The 11,997-nt window shown below is 42.4% G+C and overlaps 1 protein-coding gene across 5 annotated transcripts in view; it reads right to left on the reverse strand.

Moving 5' to 3' along the window:
- Window positions 1–10,286, reverse strand: part of BICD1 (BICD cargo adaptor 1) — a 223,755-nt gene extending 213,469 nt beyond the window's left edge. For 4 of the 5 annotated variants that reach the window (XM_004771803.3, XM_004771801.3, XM_004771798.3 and 1 more), the window contains exon 1: window positions 9,489–10,286. In XM_004771803.3, coding sequence (XP_004771860.1) covers window positions 9,489–9,701 — 213 coding nt within the window. In that variant the 5' untranslated portion in view covers window positions 9,702–10,286. The remainder of the gene's footprint in view (window positions 1–9,488) is intronic. The other variant, XM_004771796.3, reaches the window with a different exon arrangement.
- Between the last annotated feature and the right edge of the window lie 1,711 nt (window positions 10,287–11,997).

Below are 11,997 nucleotides of genomic sequence, written 5' to 3' on the forward strand. Positions count from 1 at the left end.
GCACAGTGCCCAACACAGTAGCCACTCAATACAAACATTTGAATGGATAAATGAAATAGAACAGGAGGCATGGGCAACCTACAGCAAAACCCAAACTCAGATCGCTATATAATGCAAATAGTTGGCCATGCCAAAGACCCCCTCAATGTAACCATGTAGCTTCAAACTGTACAAAATTTCATGGAAACTTCCCCAAATTTACAGATGTAGTCATCTTAAATTCCTTATTATGCATCAGTTTTCTTCGGAAACTCAAGTAAGACATAATCAAAATTAAGATAAACTTTTCATATACTTTGAAAACATTCCAAATATTCAGCAGCCATAAATATAGCAAAATGCTAAATATTAAAACAGAAAAGTGTAACCATATTGGAATCACTGTGATCTAGTAGTGGGGAAGGGAGCATAAAAAAAATCAACAATATGAAATTACTTGGAATACCTGAAATGATAATATAAAAAAACTCATATTGGGGTGGGGGGGAACTTACAGAGATCATCCCATATAAACTCCTTTCTAAGCATGAACCTTCCAGACAGTATTCCTAGCATGTGGCTAGCCTTTCCTTAAATTTTTTGGGTGATAAGGAACTCACTACTTCCTAAAGAAACCACACTTGTTCCATTCTTGGACACCTATACTTGTTAGTTCTTGATTTTGACTCAAAATCTGGCTCCCATGGACCCACTGGGCCTTGTTCTGCTCTCTGAAGCCAAGTACAAATATGTCAATGAAACAAACTCAATGAGTCAGTTCTAACAAAAATCATTTAACAATGATTAAAGAAGTAAAGTGAGTCCAGAAGGGAAATAAGTTTGGGCCAGGAAAAGAGAACACTGAATTGTTATAAAGAAAGAAAGAAAGAAAGGCGCCTGGGTTGCTCAGTGGGTTAAAGCCTCTGCCTTCAGCTCAGGCCATGATCCCAGAGTCCTAGGATCAAGACCCCGCATTGCATCAGGCTCTCTGCTCAGCAGAGAGCCTACTTCCCCCTTTCTCTCTGCCTGCCTCTCTGCCTACTTGTGATCTCTGTCTGTCAAATAAATAAATAAAATCTTAAAACAAACAAACTGTCAAGGGACAGAATACAAGTGTGAAAACAGGTGGATTATCCTGGCTGGAGGTGAGTGACCAGAGTAGAAATAGAAAGGACGAAAAAAATGGAAAACAGCTGATACACATCCCTGAAGGCTAAGTAAAAATTATGGTAATTGAACAAGATTATTCTGTATTTAAAAAAGAGAAAGAATGTGAAAAGTAAAGGACAAATAGATAAAATAAGTAGACTAGGTAACTCAAAAACAGAGCAACACAGAAATTCAGAGCTGAAAAAAATCATAGAAATTATCTATCTCAACCCCTTAATTTTATAGATGAAACAAATACTAGAAGAAAAGGTATCAATTGCCACTCTTATATGCCTTTTCATTGTTGGTTTTTTTTTTAAAGATTTTATTTATTTATTTGACAGAGAGAGAGAGAGATCACAAGCAGGCAGAGAGGCAGGCAGAGAGAGGGGGGAAGCAGGCTCCCCGCTGAGCAGAGAGCCCGATGTGGACCCTGAGATCATGACCTGAGCCGAAGGCAGAGGCTCAACCCACTGAGCTACCCAGGCGCCCCGCCTTTTCATTGTTTTAAGGAAGAACACTTTTGCCAAACCATTCCCTGTCTTATAGCCACTGATGCCCATCGCTTACATACCATGCTGAATCTGAGATTCTGTATAAGACCCTAACCAGCTATCTCAAAACTCAACTATCACAGGGCAAAGAAGGAATAACATAATGAGGCCCAACTGCCTGAATCATCTTGGCTTCTCACCAACACCTAGTATGGACAGGATATGGCCACACTGCAGGACCAGCTCTCTCAGGCCATGGAATCTAGCCACCTATCAAGCTGATACACATAACCCCATCATCAGTCAAGAAAACAAGAATCAAAATAGCTGCTAATTCACCCACAAAACTTTTCCATTTTTTCCAAGGCTACCTGCTCCCTCTAAGCCCCTAGGGTCACCCACACTCCCTGAGATACCTTGGTTTTCTTTTCTTACTCAGTCCCATTTTCTTCACACTTGAAACATCAGTGCCTTAAAAAGGAAGCCCTGAGGGGTGCCTGGGTGACTCAGTCAGTTAAGCATCTGCCTTCAGCTCGGGTCATGATCTCAGGGTCCTGGGATTGAGCCCCGTGTGGGACTCCTTGCTCAGTGGGAAGTCTGCTTCTCCCTCTGCCCCATCTCTCTTCCCTGCCCAGCCCATGATCACTTGCTTGCCTTCCATCTCTCAAATAAGTAAATAAAATCTTAAAAAAAAAAAAAAAAAAAAAAAAAAGTTAGCGTTGTTCTAGAAATATCTGCATTTTTAAAAATTTTTAAGGATTTTTTGTAATTATTTGGGGGAGGGGGTTGGACAGAGGGGCAGAAGGGGAGGAAGAGGGACAAGCAGACTCCACAGTGAGCATGGAGCCTGACACTAGGGCTCTATCCCAGGATCCCAAGATCATGATCTGAGCAGAAACCAAGAGTCCCACGTTTAACCAACTGAGCCCCCAGGCACCCTAGAAATATTTGCATTTTAAAAGGATAAAGTATTGGGACACCTGGGTGGCTCAGTTGGTTAAGCAGCTGCCTTCAGCTCAGGTCATGATCCCAGTGTCCTGGGATGGAGTCCCACATCAGGCTCCTTGCTCGGCAGGAAGCCTGCTTCTCCCTCTGCCTCTGCCTGCCTCTCTGTCTGCCTGTGCTCGCTCGCTCTCTCTCCCTCTATCCCTGACAAATAAATAAATAAAATCTTAAAAAAATAAAATAAAATAAAATAAAAGGATAAAGTATTAAATGAAAAATACCAGGTTGCAGAGTAATAGGTATAACACAACCCCATTTTTATGAAAATAAAAGAACAGGATAAACAAAAAACCCTGTCAATGGACTCATGTATTTAAAGACATTTAAGGGGGGCCTACGTGGCTCAGTGGGTTAAGCCTCTGCCTTCTGCTCAGGTCATGATCTCAGGGTCCTGGGATCAAGCCCCTCATCAGGCTCTCTGCTCATTGGGGAGCCTGCTTCCTCCTCTCTCTCTCTCTCTGCCTGCCTCTCTGCTTACTTGTGATCTCTATCTGTCAAATAAATAAATAAAATCTTGAAAAAAAAAATAAAGACATTTAAAACAAGTATAAGAGAATACTCACCAAAGTATAAGAATACAAACAGAATCAGGAGGAGAGAAAGGAGAAGCAACTAATTTGCATATGATTTTATCTAACTTGGATTGTTGCCATAAAGAGCAATCAAGGGGTGCCTGGGTGGCTCAGTGGGTTAAGCCTCTGCCTTCGGCTCAGGTCATGATCCCAGTGTCCTGGGATAGAGCCCGGAATCAGGCTCTCTGCTCAACAGGGAGCCTGCTTCCTCCTCTCTCTCTCTGCCAGTCTCTCTGCCTACTTGTGACCTCTGTCAAATAAATAAATAAAATCTTTAAAAAAATAGATTAGCGGGGCGCCTGGGTGGCTCAGTGGGTTAAGCCGCTGCCTTCGGCTCAGGTCATGATCCCAGGGTCCTGGGATCGAGTCCCGCATCGGGCTCTCTGCTTAGCAGGGAGCCTGCTTCCTCCTCTCTCTCTGCCTGCCTCTCCGTCTACTTGTGATTTCTGCCTGTCAAATAAATAAATAAAATCTTTAAAAAAAAAAAAATAGATTAGCTATACCTTTAAAAAAATTAAAAATAAAAAAATAAAGAGCAATCAAATGATTATGACCAAAAAGAGAAAGAAAAAAAAATTAAATTAAAAGCACTAATGCAATTTCAAGTTATCTGTCAGCAAGAGGTGCGTGCTATTTCTCCTAGCGCCCTCTAACCTACGAGGTCAGGAAGGGCCAGTTTTCCACTGAGGCTGACCTCTGGGTACTCACTGTGCCAGCCCAGCTTCTTTGCCCATTTTTTATTAATTTGTACATTTCCTAATTCAAAATGCAATCAAACTAACTGGAGAAAACACTGTTGAATTGTTCCTATCTTCTGTGTTCTGGAGACTAGATTTGAATAAAATGACAACTAATTATACAAATTATTCCTTTGTTTTATTAAGTTGAGAATTGAGTATTTGAATTTCTCATGCAACTTATGCCTCTGCTCAAAGAAAACATGAATTAAAAGGATTCATATAACCTGGTCATCAACTGGACCCTTTAAAAGAGCTTTCCCCCATAGCACCTTCCTTTGTGAATGGAGCCAAATTCCACATACCCTGAAAAAATTCTCAACACTATTCTTTTCCTTACTTCCCACATCTAGTCACCCAGCATCATGTTCCACCCTGCATCTTTTAAACAGCTATTAAGTTTGGCCCCTCCTCATCATTCCTACTGCCCCTGCGCAGCTCCAATATACTCTCTATAACCAATTCTAGGACTTTTTTTTTTTTTTTAAGATTTTATTTATTTATTTGACAGACAGAGATCACAAGACGGCAGAGAGGCAGGCAGAGAGAGAGAGGAGGAAGCAGGCTCTCCGCCAAGCAGAGAGCCCGATGTGGAACTTGAACCCAGGACCCCGAGATCATGACCTGAGCTGAAGGCAGAGGCTTAACCCACTGAGCCACCCAGGTGCCCCACGCTGGGACTTTCTAAACCAACTTGTAACTAAAGTGTTCCACCCTCTCAGGTAGTGTTAGTAAAAAGAAAATGTGCTTCTTCCTAAACCAAGTTCTACCACTTAGTTTTGCAGTCTTGAGAAGAACACTTAATCTAAGACCTATTTTTTTCTTCTGCATAATTCACGTGATAACTACCTTAAAAAAGGATTCTTATAAGAATGAAAGATAAGGCATGCAAAATGCCAAGTCCTAAATGGAGCTTTTTACAGAATTAAATGTTTTGTTATTTTTATTATTTTCTTATCTGTAAAAATGAGCAATAAATCTCTGAATTACTCTGAAGATTAAATAAGATGTGAGGCACCACAGTGTTACTAAGTGTTTCTTTTCATCTCCTTTTAATGGTTCTGCTATCCCCAGGGCAAAATGTGACTACTGCCACTTTTTCAATATGATCTTCTGCCACTTGACTTCACATGTCTTCTTCAGCATACTGAATTATTAAATAGTAAGACTGCTTCTCTTCATGTCTTCCTCTCCTTCAAAGCCATATTTACAGGTCCAACATTCTGTGTGAGAAAGTCTTTTGCTATATATTTCAACATGCAAGTAATTATCATATTTTCAAATTTGGAATGCAATACCCATAAAGTATAAGTATATGGAAGGGTTGATAAAGCAGAATATTCATAAACATGAAAATCTGAAAAAATCATCAAACCATGGTTACTTACATGTTCATGCAAACATAATGAATGTGATAAAAGATATAACATCTTGTTAAATGATATCTGAGAAATAACTTTGCCAGAGATGAAATTTTGAGTTGAAATAAAAAGAAGGTATGGTACAGGTTAGAGTGACTGGGTCAAAAAATATATACATATGATTGAAAGTGATTGTGTTTATTTGTTGAGGTTGTTTGCAAATACTTTGCAAATACCTTCTAAAAGCATATGTTGGTACATTATAGATGTTTTAATTTAGTAATAAATATGATGATAAATATAAACATTCTTCTTTCAAACCAGTGAAAGAGAAAACACTAGTCTAGGCAAATAAATTATTAACATTTTCTATGTTTATTCATAGATTGGAAATGAAATCTAGGAGCTCCCTCCCGCCAGTATGATTTCATGATTTAGCATATACAAAGCTAACAATCTTTCTAAGCATAAGAAGGAAAAAATTTCTGTTTAAAGATGAATCAAAAAAATTAAATGGCTTTCATCAGATCCCCAATGTGACAGTCTCTAAAAAGTGTCTAAGTTCAAAGTTTATTCCTTGAACGATTTAACCATAGTCCTGAAAAAACAAACAAACAAAACCCATAAAATTACCTTCAGGAAGAAAAGCTGGTCATTGTCCACAAAGTGCTTCATTAGCAAATGGTGTCTATAATTGGTGTCAGGGTTAAGAATATGAGCAAAAATATGAGTTGAAAATTCTTAGTACATAGTCTACCATAAGCTAGCTGCAAAACTTTTCTTAAGTTGTCACATGGATATGTTTTCTACAATGCTACCAGGAATGCTGAATCATTCCTTTCTATAGGGATCTTTTTCAATTTTACTGGTTTTTAAATTTCAAATACTTTTAAAGTAAAAAACAAAACAACCACAAACAAATTTAAATTCTAGGAATGTGTGTGTGTGTGTGTGTATTTTTAGTTTTTTAAAATTATTTTGGAACTATGACTCTTCCTCAAACACTATTTTGGCCTGAATGACAATCACAGTGCTGATTTACACACGTCCCAAACATATAATCAGCCAGGACCTGAACATAACTGGGCATGGGTGCCCCTCAGGTCACTGAAAAGCAAGCATTACTTGTGAAATTATAAAACCGTGGTCAAGTATGACCAAGGGATGTTGCTTTGTCCAGCTCCCCTAAGATAATTAAAAGGAGAACACTATGATGATGGCAGAAGTCATTCTTTTTTCATAACATTAGTACTTTTCTTTCAAGTCTGTTCTTTTGGGTCATGTGGACAGTGATGTAGGCACAGAGCAGAGCCCTAAATGATGTCAAGCCAGGTCAAAAGCAATCTAGACTCAGGGAAGAAATAACTAGAAAAAATTAATGAATTCATTATCTTGATTTTGCACATCTTCAGGCAGCGCTGCTCACTTAGCATTATTATCACAGCAGTAATCAGCCTGGGAAGAAGGGCAGCAACACTGCTGAGTACTGACTCTTGAAAATAAAATGATCTGTAAAGACCAAGCCAGGTTGCTACACTGCAAATTATCAACGTTCAACTTGGACTTAGTACTGTCATTTTCTGCTGACATTCCCGTAAACTGGACCAATTACTTTTAAATGAATCATATTTGTTGCAAGAATCTAGAAACAAGCCAAAGATTTTATACTTGGCTTTACAGAAAAAATGCAGCATTGTTTACTATATGTACCTGCAAGTGAACAAAACTTCCCTTTTAAAAATCAGAACCCTCACAAAACACGTCTTTCAAAAATGGCTTCTATATGTTATCATCATTGGGATATTTTAGTTTGCCCAATTATTCTGGATTTACCTTTCAAGTAGGAAGTATTATTGAGACTGATTTAGTGCCTTTAAATAATACTTCCAATTAAAGTATACATTAAAAGAGTAAAAATAACAGGTCACAACATCAAACAATCAAATAAAATGATTATCTTATTACTCTTAGATAAATTTTTATGTAATTGCTTAAGACAGTTCATTCGGAATAAATAACCGAATCAATTTATGCTAAGTGCAACTCAAAATACTTATGTAAATGAGTTTCATTTGGTAAAAATAATCCTGATAAATTTTTTATCAGCCTCCTGCTAATATAGAACAAAATATGCCTCAAATTTTTAAAGAAAAAATGTCTAACTGCTATTTGTATTATTCTTCATTAAGAAACTACAATTGTGCTATTCTCACAAAATGTTTTTTCTCATTTTTCCCATTATTGTTGATGACAATAATAAAGGTAGTGTTTCAATACCAGTCACTTCCTATACTTCCTAATTTTCTTCATCTTTCTCTGACACTAACCAATACTGACTAGTGAATGTTTGATAAGGGTATCCCTTCTTTCAGTAGAAATTCATTCTTTAATAAAATATTTATTATACACTTACAATGTGATAGACTTTGTGTTCAAGGATTTGGATGCAAAATAAATTAAGGCAGTTTCCTTTCCTTAAGAGCTCATGGTTTAGTAAAGGCAAAAGACAATTGCATAATGGACTACTATGCAGAGTAAGTGCAAATGACACAGAAATACCCCCAGAAAGGTTGCTAAAATCAAGCAGGAAGATCTGTTAACAGTAATACTCCATTTCATTAAATTAAATCTACCCCCTTTATCAAGGAGGTGATGGGTTACCACTGCCTGGTTTGCACTCCCTCACCTTGGCAAAGCAATGTTGACAGGTTTAAACATCAAAACACCTCTGAGAATTACAATCACTATCCTGTTTCCTGACTTCACAAGGTTTAGCATCACTGAATTTAAACATATCTGGCCTAATCTAACTTGGAAAATACCAGTGAGTCCAGCTGTTGTTAAGAACAGACATGTACATGATAAGAAAAACACGGACTCAAAATTTACAGCCTGATACGTGAAAATCAGATTTTAGTTGGGGTTTTCACCATATGTTTATTTGTTCGCATTTAGGCATCAGAATAAAAATAAGACATACCTGAAAGTGTATTTACCATATTGTGCACTAGATTAGAAGGCAATTTGATTAGACAGGTCATAAATCACGTTTTTAACTGTAGCCAGATAAAAGAGACATCCTCCAAAAAACTAAGTAAGAAAAACATTTTTGATAATTATACATGCCAAATTTAAAATTAACACCTAAAAGCCAATATGCACCTAGAAAAAAAGACTCACCACAAAGAAAAGCAGTGTATACATCTAAATTTATAACTAGTGACCTGCTACCCATAGTGCTTCAGGAATCAGATAAAACAGACCGAGTTCCTTCAACAGTATGTATATTCTTATGAGCGCTTGATAGGCAATCAAAGCATATTCATTATTTTCTTCCAAACATTAGCCAGTGTTTAAGAGAAGCCAAACACCGAAAGACTCAAGAGGGCCAGTGGCATACAGGGCCCATTGTGATATTCTGGTTTTATACAAACCCAGTCATTTCAAACAGAAGAGCCTCATTTGATATGGACGGCTACCCTTGCACTTGATATATACCATTCAGCCAATGTGTAGAGGAGTTCAATTTTCCCTGGTCAGGGTGACCTTATCTGACTTGGGCATGGCTCTGCCTCACTCAGAGGTGAAATCGAGGCAGTGGGATCACCCAGCAGAGTTGTTTTTCTCAGGCAGCCTGAGGACATGAATAAAGCCAAGGAGAAGGAAAACCGCCCAGACTTTGTCCGATGGGATTGGCGGAGAGTTCTAATCACAGTTCCCTCTTGCATCAAGGAGTGGTCACATTCACCAGGCGGAGGCACCGTAGGTCCCGCCGCCTGACACCGTGGGTCCCTCAGCGCAACCCTACTCATCCCCTTTTGTGGATTACGGGATTGTCGCTGGAACCCGGGTTTGAAAGAACAGTTTTGGGAAGTTGGATTTACGCATTCCGACCCAGCGGTCGCCCTCGAGTGCTGAGACTTGAAGACTTCTGAACCTCCCTCCCTCCCCCACAGCCCGCACAGCCACCGCCTCTCAAATTCCAGCTTATACATTCATTTCCCGGGCAATTTTTCTGGGGGGGGGGGGGGGGACAATGGACTCTTTCAATCTTCTCTTATCAACAAAGGGCTCTAAGACGAAGAAACCTCCCTCTCAACCGCATCCTTTCCGACTTTTTACCAGCGAAGAGTGGGCGTTGGGGGGTGGGGCCGCGGGGGCCGCGGAGGGATGAGGTGACAGGCAACTCACCTCTTTCAGCTGCTCCAGCTCCTGTTTGAGGCTGTCGTACTCAGCCTCCAGCTCGTCATACTGCTGTTTGAGGGTCAGCTTCTCTTCCAGCACCACCAGCCCGTACTCGGCAGCCTGGATCTTCTCGTGGGTCGTCTCCGTGAGCTCCTTGGTCAGCCTCTCTATCTCAGTCTTATAATGGTCCACAGTCTGCAATACCTCTTCTGCGGCCATAGCCCCGGCGGATGGAGGCAGGAGGGGGTGTCGGGGTGGGGAGATGGATGCAAAGCAGGCGGGGGAAGGGTGAAAATGGGAAAGAAAAGTGTGGCTGGATGCAGGGCTACACTGCCGGCAGCGGCTACACTGCCGGAGAAACTGAGGAGAAATGCAACATGGAGAACGCAGGAGAGGATCAGAGGCGAGGCGCCGGCCGCTGCCGCATGAGTCCTCTGGGCCGGCCCCTGCGTGCGGTCAGCAGCCGTGTGGCATGGCCTGGGCTGCGGCTGCCGGGGACGACGAGGGGCTCCGGATTCTGCTTATTCAGAGGCGCCGGGCCGCCATGTCTCCCGGGCAGCGTCACTGCAGTCTCCCCGGGGCCTGGCGCGCTCGGGCTCGCGTCTCGCTCGCTCGCTCCACCTGCTCCCTCTGGCTGTGCTGCAGCGGGTGCGGAATGATGCAGTCTCGGCCCGCTCCCTCCCTTCGCGCCTGGCCCCGGCTCCGAGCAGGGGGGCGGGGAGGCGGATGGAGTCAGCGCGGGGGGAGGGAAGGAACCGACGGAAACATCCCGAGGCGCCTCCCGCCGGGCGCGCGGGGCCGCCACCGCCAGCTGCACCGGGGGGCGCGCGGGCGGGAGACCGAGGCGGAGGCGGCGGGACGCGCGCCGGGGGAGCCTCCGCCCCGCCCGGCTGGCCGCGGACGCGAGTTCCTCCCAGGACGTTGACCCGCGGACGCCGAAGCCCCCCGGAGTGGCGGGGACGCCCCTGCTCTGCCGCTGCGACGGGAGCCCGAGCTCAGGAACCGCCTGGAATCGACGCCTTTCCCAGGGAAAAGCAAACAGTAACTAACGCGCTCGGGGTCCCGCGTATCCTTCTCGCCCCCTGGGCTCCCAGCCTCCTTCCAGCCTCCAGCACCCAAACCAGCGCTGCGCTTCCAAAGCCTGCCAGACCCACCCCACTGCGCGCTCTTCCCGCCCTCTCCCCTACCTTCCACCTCCCCTCCCTTCCCCTGGCTAGCTTGGCCTGGTTATAACCCCTTATTACCCTTCAGGACAGTCTTCACTAAAGTTGCTTGCCTTCGCACAGCGGTCTGTGCCCAGCTTGCCACAGGACTGGGATCTGCTCTGCAAAATGCATACACCCAGTAAGCCTTTAGGTACCACTGTTTCTTGCCTCAGTCGTGCTACTCTACTCGTTCTTCAGTAAAGGAAAACTGCATGAAATTCCCTATATTGGCATCAACGATTCCTTCCCTACAATAAACATTTCTAAAATAATAAGAGCTAATAGTTCTTGAGACCACATGCTAACCGTTCTTCTGAGTATGGTATATGCATTCTCTCTAGTCCTAATGACCACTCTTGGGGGTAGGAACCATTATCCCCAACTTAGGAACCATTAACCCCACCAACTTAAAAGTGGTGAAAGAAAGGCACAGGAAATTGAGGGATTTGTCCAAATCAGGCAACTCTTCAGTGGTGAAGCCAAAATTTAATCCAAACTCCAGAGCCCTAAACTGGATTATATTGGCCTCAGCACTCATTAATAATACACACCCGGCAACTAAATATTATATGCTAGTAAAATGACCACTTTGATCAATAGGAAGAGTCACAAAAGGAGAGGAAGACGAAGTCAGAGTGAAAGACCAAAAACGGAGAAGAGATGAGAATGGCTAACCTAGAGGAAAGGGAGAATAGGAGAGAAAAGGAGTGATTTCTGTGGAAATGGAAGGGAGGCTCTGGGACCAATACACCAAAGGGCTTACCAGTTCCTTCCTTCTCTTCTATTGGGGGCCGCTATTTAGAGAGGTGTTTCTCAGTAGCCAGGAGGTGATACACACACACACACACACACACACACACACACTTTCCTATTAGAAAGCAGGACTCAACACTCCCCTTCCTTATGTAGATGGTAAAGAAACAAAGACAGTTGCTGATGGTGTGGGAGGAAGAGCAAACAATGCTCTTACAAAGCCTTGACTAATAATAGGCAGTCTGGATGTGATTTTCACTGCCTCCAAAAACAGACAAAAAATGATTCCTTCCAGATGCTGACAATTACAACAGAATATTCTCTTGTGATTATCTGACCTATAATTAATTAATTAATTAATTAAATGGAGAAAATACTTGAAACCCGCTCCTAACCATACATTCCAACCTGGCAGAGAAGCAGGGGAGATAATAACCACATCATTCCCACTTATACTGCCTTGATGTCACAGTCCAGTTGCGAAGCTCCTCCTGGGCGCCCCACAATGAAGAATGATCATGACCTGCTGAGAGAAGAGATAAAAGCTGTAATTATGG

Source organism: Mustela putorius, unplaced genomic scaffold (assembly GCF_011764305.1).
Source record: "Mustela putorius furo isolate JIRA1106 unplaced genomic scaffold, ASM1176430v1.1 tig00537227_pilon_pilon_pilon, whole genome shotgun sequence".
NCBI classification, from domain to species: domain Eukaryota; kingdom Metazoa; phylum Chordata; class Mammalia; order Carnivora; family Mustelidae; genus Mustela; species Mustela putorius.